At 41.7% G+C, this 17,486-nt stretch overlaps 1 protein-coding gene across 2 annotated transcripts in view; it reads right to left on the bottom strand.

The window, feature by feature from the left end:
- NCOA6 (nuclear receptor coactivator 6) overlaps positions 1–17,486 on the bottom strand; it is a 42,076-nt gene that overhangs the window by 11,260 nt on the left and 13,330 nt on the right. For both annotated transcript variants that reach the window (XM_073683778.1, XM_073683777.1), the window contains exons 8-10: positions 16,775–16,921; positions 14,046–15,114; positions 7,375–7,484 (exon numbers count right to left, since the gene is read on the bottom strand). In XM_073683778.1, the coding sequence (XP_073539879.1) occupies positions 7,375–7,484; positions 14,046–15,114; positions 16,775–16,921 (1,326 nt within the window). The remainder of the gene's footprint in view (positions 1–7,374; positions 7,485–14,045; positions 15,115–16,774; positions 16,922–17,486) is intronic.

The raw sequence follows: 17,486 nt of genomic DNA on the forward strand, positions 1-17,486 counted from the left end.
CTATAGAAAACCTTTGGAGGGAGTTGAAAGTCCGTGTTGCCCAGCGACAGCCCCAAAACATCACTGCTCTAGAGGAGATTTGCATGGAAGAATGGGCCAACATACCAGCAACAGTGTGTGCCAACCTTGTGAACACTTACAGAAAACGTTTGACCTCTGTCATTGCCAACAAATGATATATAAAAGTATTGAGATGAACTTTTGTAATTGACCAAATACTTATTTTCCACCAAAATTTGACAAAAAATGTCTTTCAGGATTTGTTTTCTCATTTTGTCTCTCATAGTTGAGGTCTACCTATGATGTCAATTACAGGCCTCTCTCATCTTTTTAAGTGGGAGAACTTGCACAATTGGTGGCTGACTAAATACTTTTCTTCCCCACTGTATGTGATTGGAAACTGAAGTGACAGGTTAAAAATCTGCCAACTACTTAACACATCTGGAAAATTACTCATTCATACATTATGCTTAGTTAGAAGTGGTTTTCTATGCAACAGTTTTTTAGAGATGCCTCCAAAACGCAAATCGGAAAAAAAGACTAAAGTAAAATCATCACTTACAACTTGGGCATCAAATCTATCAGAATCTGCACTGGCTACTCCAGCTGAGCAGTGTTTGCATGGTGGTCCATGAAGCCATCAGTTTTCAGAGAGACAGCAATTGACATACAAGAAACACATAATTTGTGCCCCTTGCTTTCCATTATTTTGCTGTTTAAATTACCAGCTACCAAGTTACCCAAGTACGTTTTACTTGGACACATCCATGTGACATATTCTAAAAGACATCTACTTACAGATAAAACATTATATACATATATATTATATACATACACACACACACACACACACACACACACACACACACACACACACACACACACACACACTGCTCAAAAAATAAAGGGAACACTTAAACAACAGAATATAACTCCAAGTAAATCAAACTTTTGTGAAATCAAACTATCCACTTAGGAAGCAACACTGATTGACAATCAATTTCACATGCTGTTGTGCAAATGGAATAGATAATAGATGGAAACTATTGGCAATTATCAAGACATACTCAATAAAGGAGTGGTTCTGCAGGTGGGGACCACAGACCACATCTCAGTACCAATGCTTTCTAGCTGATGTTTTGGTCACTGTTGAATGTTGGTTGTGCTTTCACACTCGTGGTAACATAAGACGGACTCTACAACCCACAGAAGTTGCTCAGGTAGTGCAGCTCATCCAGGATGGCACATCAATGCGAGCTGTGGCAAGAAGGTTTGCTGTGTCTGTCAGCGTAGTGTCCAGAGGCTGGAGGCGCTATCAGGAGACAGGCCGGTACACCAGGAGATGTGGAGGGGGCCACAGGAGGGCAACAACCCAGCAGCAGGACCGCTACCTCCGCCTTTGTGCAAGGAGGAACAGGAGGAGCACTTCCAGAGCCCTGCAAAATGACCTCCAGCAGGCCACAAATGTGCATGTGTCTGCACAAACGGTTAGAAACCGACTCCATGAGAGTGGTAGGAGGACCAGACGTCCACAGATGGGGGTTGTGCTCACAGCCCAACACCGTGCAGGACGCTTGGCATTTGCCATAGAACACCAGGATTGGCAAAGTCGCCACTGGTGCCCTGAGCTCTTCACAGATGAAAGCAGGTTCACAATGAGCACATGTGACAGAGTCTGGAGATGCTGTGGAGAGCGATCTGCTGCCTGCAACATCCTTCAGCATGACCGGTTTGGCCGTGGGTCAGTAATGTTGTGGGGTGGCATTTCTTTGGAGGGCCGCACAGCCCTCCATGTGCTCGCCAGAGGTAGCCTGACTACCATTAGGTACCGAGATGAGATCCTCAGAATCTTGTGAGACCATATGCTGGTGCGGTTGGCCCTGGGTTCCTCCTAATGCAGGACAATGCCAGACCTCATGTGGCTGGAGTGTGTCAGCAGTTCCTGCAAGATGAAGCTATGGACTGGTAAGCCCGTTCCCCAGACCTGAATCTGATTGAGCACATCTGGGACATCATGTCTCGCTCCATCCACCAACGTCACGTTGCACCACAGACTGTCCAGGAGTTGGCGGATGCTTTAGTCCAGGTCTGGGAGGAGATCCCACAGGAGATCATCCACAACCTCATCAGGAGCATGCCCAGGCGTTGTAGGGAGGTCATACAGGCACGTGGAGGCCACACACAATACTGAGCCTCATTTTGACTTGTTTTAAGGACATTACAATACAAAGTTGGATCATCCTGTAGTGTGTTTTTCCACTTTAATTTTGGGGGTGACTCCAAATCCAGGACTCCATTGGTTAATAAATTTGATTTTCATTGATGATTTTTGTGTGATTTTGTTGTCAGCACATTCAACTTTGTACAGAGCAAAGTATTCAATGAGAATATTTCATTAATTCAGATCTAGGATGTGTTATCTGAGTGTTCCCTTTATTTTTTTGAGCAGTGTGTGTGATTATGTGTATAATATTATATATATATATATATATATATATATATATATATATATATATATATATATATATATATATATATATATATATATATATATATATATATATATATATATATATATTTATATTTATATACTGTACAGACCAAAAGTTTGGACACACCTTCTCATTTAAAGAAATTTCTGTATTTTCATGACTATGAAAATTGTACATTCACATTGAAGGCATCAAAACTATGAATTACCACATGTGGAATTATATACTTAACAAAAAAGTGTGAAACAACTGAAAATATGTCTTATATTCTAGGTTCTTCACAGTAGCCACCTTTTGCTTTGATGACTGCTTTGCACACTCTTGGCATTCTCTTGATGAGCTTCAAGAGGTAGTCACCGGAAATGGTCTTCACTTCACAGGTGTGCCCTGTCAGGTTTAATAAGTGAGATTTCTTGCCTTATCAATGGGGTTGGGACCATCAGTTGTGTTGTGCAGAAGTCTGGTGGATACACAGCTGATAGTCCTACTGAATAGACTGTTAGAATTTGTATTATGGCAAGAAAAAAGCAGCTAAGTAAAGAAAAACGAGTGGCCATCATTACTTTAAGAAATGAAGGTCAGTAAGTCCAAAAAATTGGGAAAACTTTGAAAGTGTCCCCAAGTGCAGTTGCAAAAACCATCAAGCGCTACAAAGAAACTGGCTCACATGAGGACCGCCCAAGGAAAGGAAGACCAAGAGTCATCTCTGCTTCTGAGGATAAGTTTATCCGAGTCACCAGCCTCAGAAATCGCAGGTTAACAGCAGCTCAGATTAGAGACCAGGTCAATGTCACACAGAGATCTAGCAGCAGACACATCTCTACAACAACTGTTAAGAGGAGACTTTGTGCAGCAGGCCTTCATGGTAAAATAGCTGCTAGGAAACCACTGCTAAGGACAGGCAACAAGCAGAAGAGACTTGTTTGGGCTAAAGAACACAAGGAATGGACATTAGACCAGTGGAAATCTGTGCTTTGGTCTGATGAGTCCAAATTTGAGATCTTTGGTTCCAACCACCGTGTCTTTGTGTGACGCAAAAAAGGTGAACGGATGGACTCTACATGCCTGGTTCCCACCGTGAAGCATGGAGGAGGAGGTGTGATGGTGTGGGGGTGCTTTACTGGTGACACTGTTGGGAATTTATTCAAAACTGAAGGCATAGTGAACCAGCATGGCTACCACAGCATCTTGCAGCGGCATGCTATTCCATCCGGTTTGCGTTTAGTTGGACCATCATTTATTTTTCAACAGGACAATGACCCCAAACACACCTCCAGGCTGTGTAAGGGCTATTTGACCAAGAAGGAGAGTGATGGGAGGCTACGCCAGATGACCTGGCCTCCACAGTCACCAGACCTGAACCCAATCGAGATGGTTTGGGGTGAGCTGGACCGCAGAGTGAAGGCAAAAGGGCCAACAAGTGCTAAGCATCTCTGGGAACTCCTTCAAGATTGTTGGAAGACCATTTCCGGTGACTACCTCTTGAAGCTCATCAAGAGAATGCAAAGAGTGTGCAAAGCAGTCATCAAAGCAAAAGGTGGCTACTTTGAAGAACCTAGAATATAAGACATATTTTCAGTTGTTTCACACTTTTTTGTTAAGTATATAATTCCACATGTGGTAATTCATAGTTTTGATGCCTTCAGTGTGAATGTACAATTTTCAAAGTCATGAAAATACAGAAAAATCTTTAAATGAGAAGGTGTGTCCAAACTTTTGGTCTGTACTGTGTATATATATATATATATAATACATAATCACACAAACTACTCAAAAAAATAAAGGGAACACTCAGATAACACATCCTAGATCTGAATTAATGAAATATTCTCATTGAATACTTTGTTCTGTACAAAGTTGAATGTGCTGACAACAAAATCACACAAAAATCATCAATGGAAATCAAATTTATTAACCAATGGAGGCCTGGATTTGGAGTCTGAATTAATGAAATTTTCTCATTGAACACTTTGTTCTGTACAAATATGTACATATTTAAAAAAAGGAGAACAAATTAGTAACATGGCATGATAAACATAATTTTATTAAGTGAAAAATTACATAATGATAAAATATGCAATATCACAGAAGTAAGGGAGTAAGGTGCAAGGTGCAAGGTGCCGGAAGCTAAGGGATCCTTGAGGGGTCGGGACAAACACAGTCTATAAATACATAAATATGTAACCAAGGGCGAATCTAAATAGATAAAAAGGGAGTAGGCACAGGAGGGAACTTTTTGGGGGCGATGGCACGCGTGGCGCAAACCAGGTCGTGACTTGGCTCAGGTACATCGATGATGTCTTATTTTTCTGGCGGGGGACAGTGGAGGAGCTCGATGACTTTATGAGGCAACTTAACACTAATACGTGGGGCATCAAACTTACATATGCCTATCACCATCAACGTATGGACTTCCTGGATGTCACTCGGGAGGTGGACTCACACTCCTTCATCCAGACTGATGTCTACAGAAAGCCCACAGCGGTCAATTCGCTGGTTCATGCTGCCTCTGCACACAATCCATCTACGATTAGGGCCGCCCCGGTCGGACAGTTCCTGAGGGTGAAACGTATATGCTCTACTGATCCGAAATTTGAAAACCAGGCGGCAGATCTGACTGAACGGTTCAGACAAAGGGGTTGTAGCAACAGATGCATCGGCCGTGGCTATGGCAGGGCACGCAGTACCCCCCGCAGTCTCCTTCTGTACCCCGCTCGGCGACCTCGTCCCGAGATTCCCAAGAGGACCCGCTTCATTTCCACCTTCAATCATGAGACGGGTCCTCTCTCGACACTGGAATATTCTCAACACGGAGCCCTCCCTGAGGGATGCGGTGGGAAATTACCCACTTATGACAGCTAGACGAGCTAAGGATTTGGGTGATCTCCTTACCTCTAGTTACTATATTCCACCTCTACCTAACCCCTTTGGGTCACGCGGGCCCAGGGTAGGATCCTATCCATGTGGCCATTGCGTGGCTTGCGCCAATGTCCTTCGCTGTACATCATTTATGTCATCTGATGGCTCCCGCACGTTTCAAATTTCTAAATTTATCTCTTGCAGCACAACCCATGTGGTGTATTACGCCACATGTGGTTGCCAGAAGATCTATGTGGGACTCACCACTAGAGAAATGAGAATTCGAGTGCGGGAGCATGTGCGGGACATTGGCGCAGCCAAATCAGTGACGGATCCCCGGGAGCTCAAAACATTACCGCGACACTTTAAAGCAGTTCATGACTGTGATCCACGCACCTTAATGGTGCGGGATATTGGCATGGTGCATTTGGGCTCCCGGGGTGGTAATTCCAAACTTTGTCTTGCCCAAAAAGAAGCCAGATGGATAACCATTTCGGACACCCTGGCCCCGCAAGGCCTAAATGAAAACCTGGGGTTTTCATCTTTCCTGTGATAGTGCTTCTTTGTTCTTTGATGCTCTCCCTTGGCCCTCTTCTTCTGATCCTTTAATTGGTACCCATGATTTTTAGCTTGTGTTTTTAATCTTCTGTTTTTAACTTTTTGATTTTCCTTCCTACTTCTTATATTTAGTGCTACTATCGCTAACAAGCTGTGAGCACCACCCTTTTGGACCACTTTCTAACGAGAGACACCCCACACTCAACATGGAGGAGAGCCTTTGGAGATACCCCTGTCATCCTTTCCCCCATTTGATAGGTTTAACTTATATTTACTTTGTATGCTATGTCTTCCTCACATATTTATTCTGTCTGTGTCTTTTTATATGGGGCACTGGGGGAATTTATGTATGGGTGGGCTGATGGACGGACCCACCCCCTTGTGGGGCGTCCCTGGTGGCCATTTGGGATGCGGGGTCATGGACAGGTTCTTTACACTTACCTTCCTTCGCTGGGGTCAGCATGCTTCCGTTCTTCCTCTCCCCTCTTTTGTGTGGTTGACTCTCTGATGCTGGAGTGGTGCGCGTGTGCTGCGGTCCCTTGCTCGCCCACATTCGTGCCCGGCTGTCTCTATGTCCCTGGCACGCCTCCGGGGGCGTGTTCATTAGCGCGCCCCCGGGCGCATGCCTGAGACTTGACGGCCGTGGTGCGTGCAGCAGGGGGCGTGGCTCCGCTTTACTCCAATCAGCTCCCCTGACCCCTGGATCACATGATGGATCAGAGGCGTATATCTGCAGGTCCTTGTGGCGCTCTAATCAAGCGCCTCTTGAGAAGGATCGGCGAAACGCGCGTCGGGGTGTGTCCTCCTTCATTCGTACCTGCTGGGGGGTCTTTGAGATTTGTGGGCTTCCTTCTGATTATCACTTGGGCGAGTTACATTGTTGTGGGCACAGGGAATATATTGGAACATTGTTGAGGCTTATCCCAGTTTGCTGTCATTTACCAATTTGTTTATATTTCTCATAATGCTTTAGACCTCACTCTTTGCTAATAAGCCTTACTTGTGCTTTGCACACATTATTTATTTATTGTGAGGCTTTTGTCATTTTATGTGTGGATAACACTTTTTCATTGTCCTGTGCCTACTCCCTTTTTATCTATTTATATTCGCCCTTAGTTACATATTTATGTATTTATAGACTGTGTTTGTCCCGCCCCCTCAAGGTTCCCTTAGCTTCCGGCACCTTGCACCTTACTCCCTTACTTCTGTGATACTGCATATTTTATCATTATGTCATTTTTCACTTAATAAAATTATGTTTATCATGCCATGTTACTCATTTGTTCTCCTTTTTTTAAACCCAAATATATGAGTAGGCAAATACTGACCCGGGACTCGACATGCTTGCCTAGGTACCGTGGTCTGCTTAGCGACATATGGTTGGGCATTGTTTGTTCAAATATATATATCTATATATAATCACACACACACACACTGTAATTTATATATTAAGGGTGTTGCTTACCTGATGGCCTGTTAGCAAAATCTGAAAGCTTTTGCCCAGCCTCCAGGTTTGCCAGCTGGTCACCGACTAATCCAGTCTGATCAGAGTCCTCGATACGAGTCTCATTGGTACTGATGAGAAAAACATGTTTTGATATTTAGCCCTTTTTAAAAAAAAATAAAAAATAAAAAAAAAAACTACCTACATACAGTGATTAAATACTTATTTCATGCAATAAAATGCAAATTAATTGTGTAAAATTCATAAAATATTTTCAGGTTTTTATTTTTAGATTCTGTCTCTCACAGTTGAAGTGTACCTACGATAAAAATTACAGACCTCTCCATTCTTTGTAGGTGGGAAAATTTGCAAAATAGGCACTGTATCAAATACTTATTTTCCCCACTGTATATATACACTGTGTTCCAAATTATTATGCAAATAATATTCTCAGATTTTCCCAAATTACCTATATGAATTGCAGTCATTGTAATTTTCCAGTCAAACAACTATTAGAGTACAATTGAAAGGTTTTTGTACAAACTGCCTATGATAACAGTATATTTTTAAAAAAATAAAAAACTCAAACTGCACTCAAAATGCATGTTCCAAATTATTATGCACAGCAGAGTTTAACCTTTTCATTTTAATAAAGAACAAAAAAAATGGTCATTTTTGAAATTATAAGCATTAGCAGGTTATTACAAACTGAAATCAAACAGTTTTGAACTCAAAACTTTATTCTAGGTGATGTAACATTTGCACATAGGACCCCTTGTTCGAAAGGAGCTTCTGAACTCTCTCGTCCATTGAATTTGTCAGGTTTTGGATGGTTTCTGCTTCAATTGTTTTGCATGAGGAGAGAATACCCTCCCAGAGCTGTTGCTTAGATGTGAACTGCCTCCCGCCATCATAGACACTCCTTTTGATGATGCTCCAGAGGTTCTCAATGGGGTTGAGGTCAGGGGAGCATGGGTGCCACACCATAAGTTTGTCCCCTTTTATGCCCATAGCAGCCAGAGATGCAGATGTGTTATGTGCAGCATGAGACGGGGCATTATCATGCAGAAAAATGATCTTGCTGCGGAATGCACGGTTCTTCTTCTTGAACCATGGAAGGAAGTGCTGTTTGAGAAACTCAACATACATTATGGAGTTCATCTTTACCCCTTCAGGGATCCTAAAAGGGCCGACAATCTCTCTCCCCATGATTCCAGCCCAAAACATTACTCCACCTCCTCCTTGTTAGCGCCGTAGCCGTGTTTGCATGGGATGTCCATCAACCAGCCATCCTCCACTCCATCCATCTGGACCATCGAGATCATTTCATGCATGATAATGCCCCGTCTCATGCTGCACATAACACATCTGCATCTCTGTCTGCTATGGGCATAAAAGGGGACAAACTTATGGTGTGACACCCATGCTCCCCTGACCTCAACCCCATTGAGAACCTCTGGAGCATCATCAAAAGGGGTGTCTATGATGGCGGGAGGCAGTTCACATCTAAGCAACAGCTCTGGGAGGGTATTCTCTCCTCATGCAAAACAATTGAAGCAGAAACCATCCAAAACCTGACAAATTCAATGAACGAGAGAGTTCAGAAGCTCCTTTCGAACAAGGGGTCCTATGTGCAAATGTAACATCACCTAGAATAAAGTTTTGAGTTGAAAACTGTTTGATTTCAGTTTGTAATAACCGGCTAATGCTTATAATTTCAAAAATGACAATTTTTTTGTTCTTTATTAAAATGAAAAGGTTGAAAACTCTGCTGTGCATAATAATTTGGAACATGCATTTTGAGTGCAGTTTGAGTTTTTAAAAAATATACTGTTATAGGCAGTTTGTGCAAAAACCTTTCAATTGTACTCTAATAGTTATTTGACTGGAAAATTACAATGACTGCAATTCGTATAGGTAATTTGGGAAAATCTGAGAAAATATTATTTGCATAATAATTTGGAACACAGTGTATATGTATGGAAAAAGTCACCAATTTTCTAAGTAAATATATTTCTAAATGTGCTATTGACAGGAAATTATCACCAGATGTTGGTAACAACCCATCCAATCCACCCAGGCAAAGGAATCAAACCACAGATGTCCATAAATTAAGTTAATGTATAATTATCAGAAAGGACACCGGGAGAAAGTATTGAACACACTTACTGAAATTATTTAATACTTCATACAAAAGCCTTAATTGGTGATGACAGCTTCAAAACACCACCAGTATGGAGAAACTAGTCACATGCATTGCTCAGGTGTGATTTTGGTTTATTCTTCCACACAAACATCCTTCAAATCCTGAATATTCCTTGGGCTCCTTCTATGAACTCTGAGCTTTAGTTCCTTCCATATATTTTCTATTGGATTCAGGTCAGGTGATTGGTTGACCCATTCTAGAAGCTTTATTTTCTCTCTCTGAAACCAATTGAGAGTTTCCTTGGCTGTGTATTTGGGATCATTATCTTGCTGAAATGTCCATCCTCGTTTTATCTTCATCATCCTGGTAGATAGCAGCTGATTTTTATCAAGAAAATCTCAGTACATTTGTCCATTCAGCTTTCCTTCAATTATATGAAGTTTGCCAGAGTTACATGCTGAAAAACAGCCCCTAACCATGATGTTCCCACCTCCAAACTTCACTGTTGGTATGGTGTTTTGGGGTGATATGTAGTTGCTTCTGGCCTCCAAACATGGTGTGTATTAGGACATCCAAAAGAGATCAATTTTGGTCTCATCTAACCAGACTAAATCCTCCCAGTATTTCATAAGCTTGCCTAAATATTGTTGACCAAACCTTAAACGCGCTGTATGCAATGAAGTGTTGCGTGGCGAGTGTGCATACAGGCCATGGAGGTTGAGTGAGTTTTCTTTTAAACAATCATACCTGCCGATTCCAGGTCTTTTTGTAACTCTCCACAGGTATTTGTTGGCTCTTGGACAACTCTTCTGATAATTTTTTTTCACTCCTCTGTCTGAAATCTTGCTGGGGCACCTGGTCGTGGCCAGTTTATGGTAAAATGATGTTATTTCCCCTTCAAGATTATGGCCCCAACAGTGCTCACAGGAACATTCAGTTGTTTAGAAATTCTTCTGTAACCAATTCTATCAGTATGTTTTGCAACAATAAGGTTGCAAAGGTCTTCAGACAGCTCACTGGTTTTACCCATCATGAGATGTTTCTTTTGTGGCACCTTGGTAATAAGACACCTTTTTATAGGCCATCAGTTGAACCAGCTGATATTTTTCACTAAGTGGCAGGATTGCTTTCTAATTACTGATCGATTTCAGCTGGTGACATAACTTTCCATGGCTTTTTGCACCTCTCTTTCTTCATGTGTTCAATACTTTTTCCTGGTGTCATTTCTCATTATTATACATAATTTATGGGCATCTATGGTTTGTTTTCTTTGCCTTTGTGGACTGGATGGGTCGTTACCAACAACTGGATAATGTTAATAGCACCCTTAGAAATATATTTACTTAGAAAATGGTCACCCTATGTTAACATTTAGAAATTCTCTTGTGATACACTTATTGAGGTTGTTATACATCAGTGCTTTACATTGATTTTTTTCCTGCATCTAATATAAGGTTATTTATTACAAATAAAACTTTAATTAAAAAAAAAAAAAATCAAATGTATATTAGTATATATGCTGCCAATGGCTTCATTGCTTGCACGCTAAAGGCAACCAGTTTGTGGCAATTAAACCACCAGCATGTAGTTAGGTAGCTGAGATACTCCAAACATGCCTATGTCTGAACAGTCAGTTTCAGCATTAGGTACCAAAGGGATTTGTACATTACGGACAGGAGCCAGGGAGATCAACCAAGTGGCATCACTTCGTTGCCCATGCCATTTCCTTTTAAAAGGTTCAGCAAATTTTTCAGCTCAAAAAAAAAAAAAAAAGTGCTTTCTCCCCTATTTAGCTCATTGGGGTATGTGCACACATTTTATTTAAACTCCGGTGAATCCAAAGTTGTTTTTTTTTTTTTTTTTTTTTTTTTTTTTTTTATTAAGAGGAACCCGCTTCCTGAAACGTCGGCTTTTTTGTGGTGTTTTAATACACTACAAAAGGCACCAGGTGTCTTTTCTCTTTTTGGACTCCCCATAGACTTCCTTATTTAGTTTGTAGCATCTTCCAAGCAGAAGACACCAGAAGAATGGTCAGGTCACTTCTTTAAACCATTGTGCTTTTTGAAACTGGAAATCGGTTAAAGACTGAACATGTGCACAGCAAGTTGTTTTGACACTGAAATGCCTAGGTTTAATCTTCAGAGCGTTTTTTAGGGACCTTTCTAAGGCATGTTCCAGCGTGGATCTGCACATACCCAAATATACAGAGACTATTAGGGTATCACTTTGAGGCACTTGGATAAGCAGGGCGAGAACCTGTCTCTTACAATTAACAGTTGTCTGACCTTTATTATTTATTAGCAGCCTATGCTGGGAGTGGCAGCCACTGGCCCAATAGCTTATTGTAAAACTGCCAAGTCCCCAAGAAATGGAGCCATTCACCTTGGACATGGGCAATAAATACCTATATGAAAATGTGTAATAAAATGACAAACCAGCCACTCAGAGGCTCATAGAGAAGTAGCCGGTGTCTGACTAAGGCGGCAGACACTTGGCCTCATCTCACTGCAACGTGGCATGCCACAGTCGGCGCAGGTTATATGCACTATTTGCTCTATAAAGCCTTGGAGAATGCATGAGAGTGGCAGAATGGTTATTTAATGGTATTTTAGGAATACCCGATTGCTGCGTTTTGAATACTGGGTATTTATTGGTTTTGTACCTAAGTTATGGTAGTGGAAGGCGGAGGACAATTATCCACTCTCTGCATCTCCTTCTCCAATCAGGAGGTGTGGGCACATGCAAGAATGAGCCAAAATGTTTCTAGCAAATGTCCTGCCCTGATTCTTTGCTTAAAGGGAATCTGTCACCAGGTTTTTGCCACCTAATCTGAGAGCAGCATAATGTAGGGTCATAGACACCGATTCCAGCGATATGTCACTTACTGGGTTAATTGATGCAGTTTTGATAAAAATCACTGTTTTATCAGCAGGAGATTAGAACTAGAGGACTCTTAAACCTGCTGCCTGGAAGTCCTCCATATTCTGTGTAACCCCACCCACACCACTGATAGGCAGCTTTCTGTATACATATATGTGTATTGTATGTGTATTCTGTACACAAGCAGAAAGCAGCCAATTAGTGTGGGCAGAGTTATACAGAGCTCAGAACTCAGATATCTGGTAGATCTTCAGCAGATAAAACAGCAATTTTATCTAAATGACAGCAAACAGCCAAGAAAGGGACACATCACTGGAATCAGGGTCTCTCCCCTACATTATACTGCTCTCAGATGGGGTAGCAAAAATCTGGTGACAGAATCCCTTTAAAAGGTATGTGCACACGTTCAGTATTTGCAGCAGAAAAATCTGCTGCAAATACGGATGGTGTGGCAAGAAAAACTCAACATAAAATACATGCGTTTTGATGCGTTTTTTTCCAATTCATTAATATGGGTGCAGCAAAACCAATGAAAATTGACATGCTACAGCTTTAAATCTGCTGCAAATCTGCAAGGAAAAATTAAACAACGTGTGCGTAAGACTTCAGGACTCTCCTTCACTTTGCTGGGATTAGGAAATCTTTCAGGTTTTGTGACAAAACTGAGCAGAAAAAAATGCAACAAAAACTATTAATGCAATGTGTGGACAGACCCTAAAAGAGGTTTTCCATGATTTTAGAAAACAGGGTAGAGAATGGTATAAAATAAAGAAATATGATTTACTGGCCGTAGTAATCACGTGTGCATCATTTATTTTATGAACAGGGACCAGCAAGGCATTGCTTAAAGCACCACTCCAGCAGGGGGGGGGGGGGGGTTATTGCTCCACTGGAGTGGCGCTTTAAATGTAATTCCCTGCACCCTGTCTCAATCTCATCTTCTGCCGCGTTCATCATTTTTCAGCATCAATCCCATCAGTCTTCAGCAAAAAAGGGACCTGGAGGCAGCTCCATGGAGCAGAACGGAAGTCACTTTTCAATACAACTTTATGAGAGCCTCGTTTTGCCTCTCATAGACTTGCATTGAGAGCTTGGGACACAGCTTCTGATTTCTGACCACTGAGAGGCTGTGCTCACAAGATGGCATTGCAGGAGCGGAGCAGTACCAAAAACCAGTGACCGGGGGGGCAGGGGAGTTACCGTTAAAAGTGCCAATGCAGCGCTGCAAAAAAAAAAAAAAAAAAAAAGAAGCTGGAGTGGTGCTTTAAGCTGAGTGACATTATTTCACACCATTCAGCAGATTTTTGAAAATGGTAGAAAACCCCTTTTAATTTGATATATGCCCCATCTATGAATTAAGAAGGGAAGGCCGTATGTGACAGCACACACCAAGGTTAGCCAGGGAACCAGTGCAGAAAATGTATCTTGCAGATGCCAACCAGTGACCTGTTCTTTATCTCATATTGTGTCTGTCCCTCTTCATTGAGAAAAAAGTTCAACTCGCCTTATGTCAGCTGCGCCATGGGCTGTAAATGACCTGTGAACCCACATATACAGTATGTTCATGATTTTCTGAACCTTCATCTTTGCATATATAAGAAAATAAGTCTTCACTTAGGGTTCTAATTGACATGAAATCGAGTTCCCCTTCTCATTTTCTACCTACCTCATATGTTCCTCCACTTGCTGGTTCTTCTTCTTCCTTGGTGGCTTCTTTTTTTTAGGTTTGGCAGCATTACTATTCTGTTTGTTGTTCATACCAAAGTGTCCAGCTGATATGTCACTTTGAAGCAGGTTCACCAGGAGAGGGCTGGTCAGTGTGACATCTTTATTAATAGGGAAAGCTGGGTTTTGACCACAGGAAAGCGGATTTCCATTGCCCCCTTGACCAAATGCAAAAGGTAAACCATGGCCTGGAAAGTGTTGTCCAGGGCCACCACTCCCTGGCATGTTCTGCAAGTGCTGCTGGTGTTGTGCCATGTTTCCTTGTTGCTGCATGGAAATGTCATTTAACATAGCGCCCAAATCACTGCCAGACTGAGCTGTGGCATCAGCATGGGCTTGCTGAAGATGCTGGCCAGGTCCAGTTTGTCGGATGACCTGACCCTGCATATTACCACCCTGTGAAGGATTACCACCTGCTGTGCCCTGTTGGGAAACAGTCTGCCCCGGAAACTGTAACATGGTGTTGGCCAGACCTGGGGTTTGTCCCCTTACTATCTGGCTAGGTCCCACCATCACACCTCCTGGGTTTTGGTTACTAAATCCCTGTTTATTGCCTTGCATAATTTGCTCCATGACAGGATTCTGCTGCATTAACGTTTGACCTTGGGACACCATCATCTGACTGTGAGGGGGAATCATTTGCTTAGGAGGTGTCATTCTCTGAGTCGCTTGACCCAAACTTTGAGATGTGCCCAACATCTGTCCCTGTGACATAAGCTGATTTCTTGAAAGTACCAGCTGTCCCTGTGTATTCAAAGGGGCTTGACCTTGAAGGTTCACCATTTGACCTTGGGAGGATATTATCTGCTGGTGCATGCCAAGAATCTGAGATTGAGCTCCTTGCTGGGGTTGGCCATGCAAACCACCAATATTCACTTGGCTCACCCCACCTCCACTTGGCTGCTGGGCATTCAGGTTGTTATGAAGTCCTATCAGATTGGTCTGCATCAGATTAGGACCACCATGGGATCCTTGCATCTGACTGTGGGAAGCTCCATTTGTTTGACTACCTACAAAAGGACACAAAAAAACAGTGATTACTATCAGACACTACAATCCTATATGCATATCTAATCTAACCGCTTAGGGGACAGGCAATTTTTAGTTTTTTTTTTTGTTTGTTTTTTTGCGCTATAATTTTGCCTCCCTTTCATCAAGAGGCATAACTAAATTTTAGCGTCGACAGTCATTTAAGGGCTTGTTTAGTGAGGGACAAGTTTGGATTTGAATGAGATCAATCATGTTATTCTATAATGGTAGTGAAAAGCTGGAAAAAAAAACTACAAGTGCAGTGAAATAGTGAAAAAAAGAATGCAATTCTGCCATGACATCTTGGGTTTTGTTTTATAGAGATCCTTATGCATTACAAAGCACCTGGCCAACTTTTATATTTGGTTTGTGTCACCATTTTCTGAGACACATAACAGTTATATTCTTCAGTCGATTGAGCTGTTTGAGGGCTTGTTCTTTGTGAATTGATATTTTGGAATACAACGTTTTGATCGCTTTTTATTGCATTTTTTGTGGAATCTGGTCGACCAAAAAACAGCATTTTATTTTTTTTTTGCTTACATTTCCGCATTAGCCTTATAAGATATGTTATTATCCCATTAGCTTGGGCAATTACGCAGGTGGCAAGACAAAATCTGGCACTGTTTTTCTACCCATCTACGCAAAGTTTCAGCTCTGGTAATGAGCAGCACTTGAAATAGGCTCATTGCCAGAGCCGAAACGTTATGTAGATGTGCTTGGAAAAACAGAACTTTTTACTTTTTTGAATTGCCATTTTTTGTTTCTATATAAATGTATATATTTTTTTAAACTTTAAATTAGTCTCCCTAGGGAACTTCAACTTGTGATCGCTTGATTGTCAATTTAGTATTGCAGTGTATTGTGTAGGCAATCTTATATGAAGTCCAGCAACAGGCTGGGATTCATATGGGCTTTAACATGGCAGACATGGGGTCTTCAGTAGACCCCAAGCTGCTATGACAAGTCATTGGCATCAGGCAATTGAATCAAGTAGGGGTGACAATTGGGAGAAGTGACGGCAGTCATGATGGAAGCCTTCTAAATGCTACCATCACGCTGGCATTTTGAGGTTAAACTGTTGCAAATTAAATGGACTGTCAGCACAGAATGACTGTTCAAAGCAACCACCGATGCTCGGTGCTTTATGACGGCCAACATTTATATACATCTTCCCACCTGCTTGGTTTCCATCTATCTGGGTCAGGATCAATGCATCACTCTATTTTATCATAACTGGTGAAGAAACTGGGGTACAGAGAGGACTCATTTTAATCCCAAGGCTGCTGCAATTCCCAGCTTTCCTATAAAAGTAATGGGTTACTGTTATTCCCTAATATCTATAAAATTGACGGCTACAGTTGCTGAAACTGGAGGATTATTTATTTTATTCTCTTTCTTAATGTTTCAACTTTGGGCTGAGGAACGACTAATAGAATGGGGCTTAGCAACCTTTGTCCTACTGTAGACAGGTAAGGGGGAGGCTCCTGCTGCAAACACTGGAAAGTGAAGAGGACATGGCTGATATCCTGCGCCACACAGTGAACATTTCTTTAGAAGTTTCTTAGTTTTTATTGCATTTTGAAGCATAAACGGGAGCCATTGCTGGCTATAGGTAGAGTTCCTCAGAGAGATACATACCAGTTGCCTGCCCAGCAGTGTTTGCCTGCGGCTGCGCCACTCCGATGTTGGCCGGTGATCCAGCTGCACTGGATGGAGTCTGTCCTTGTAGAAAATTTGCATTTGTTTGTCCTGCTGGAAAACCTTGTGGAAGCCGTTTGGGAACTCCTTGAAACATTAAAGAGGAACAAGTTAAAGAGGACCTGTCGGTAAGAATAAACTTTTATTTTCAAATTAAAAAATGTAATTATATGCCTGATTACTTGTTTTAGATACAGTACAGACCAAAAGTTTGGACACACCTTCTCATTTAAAGATTTTTCTGTATTTTCATGACTATGAAAATTGTACAATCACGCTGAAGGCATCAAAACTATGAATTAACACATGTGGAATTATATACTTAACAAAAAAGTGTGAAACAACTGAAAATATGTCTTATATTCTAGGTTCTTCAAAGTAGCCTCCTTTTGCTTTGATGACTGCTTTGCACACTCTTGGCATTCTCTTGATGAGCTTCAAGAGGTAGTCACCGGAAATGGTTTTCACTTCACAGGTGTGCCCTGTCAGGTTTAATAAGTGGGATTTCTTGCCTTATAAATGGGGTTGGGACCATCAGTTGTGTAAAAATCTGGTGGATACACAGCTGATAGTCCTATTGAATAGACTGTTAGAATTTGTATTATGCCAAGAAAAAAGCTGCCAAGTAAAGAAAAACGAGTGGCCATCATTA

This window comes from Phyllobates terribilis, unplaced genomic scaffold, assembly GCF_046119375.1.
Source record: "Phyllobates terribilis strain yellow unplaced genomic scaffold, ASM4611937v1 Scaffold_5__5_contigs__length_657084704, whole genome shotgun sequence".
In the NCBI taxonomy this organism is placed as follows: Eukaryota; Metazoa; Chordata; class Amphibia; order Anura; family Dendrobatidae; genus Phyllobates; species Phyllobates terribilis.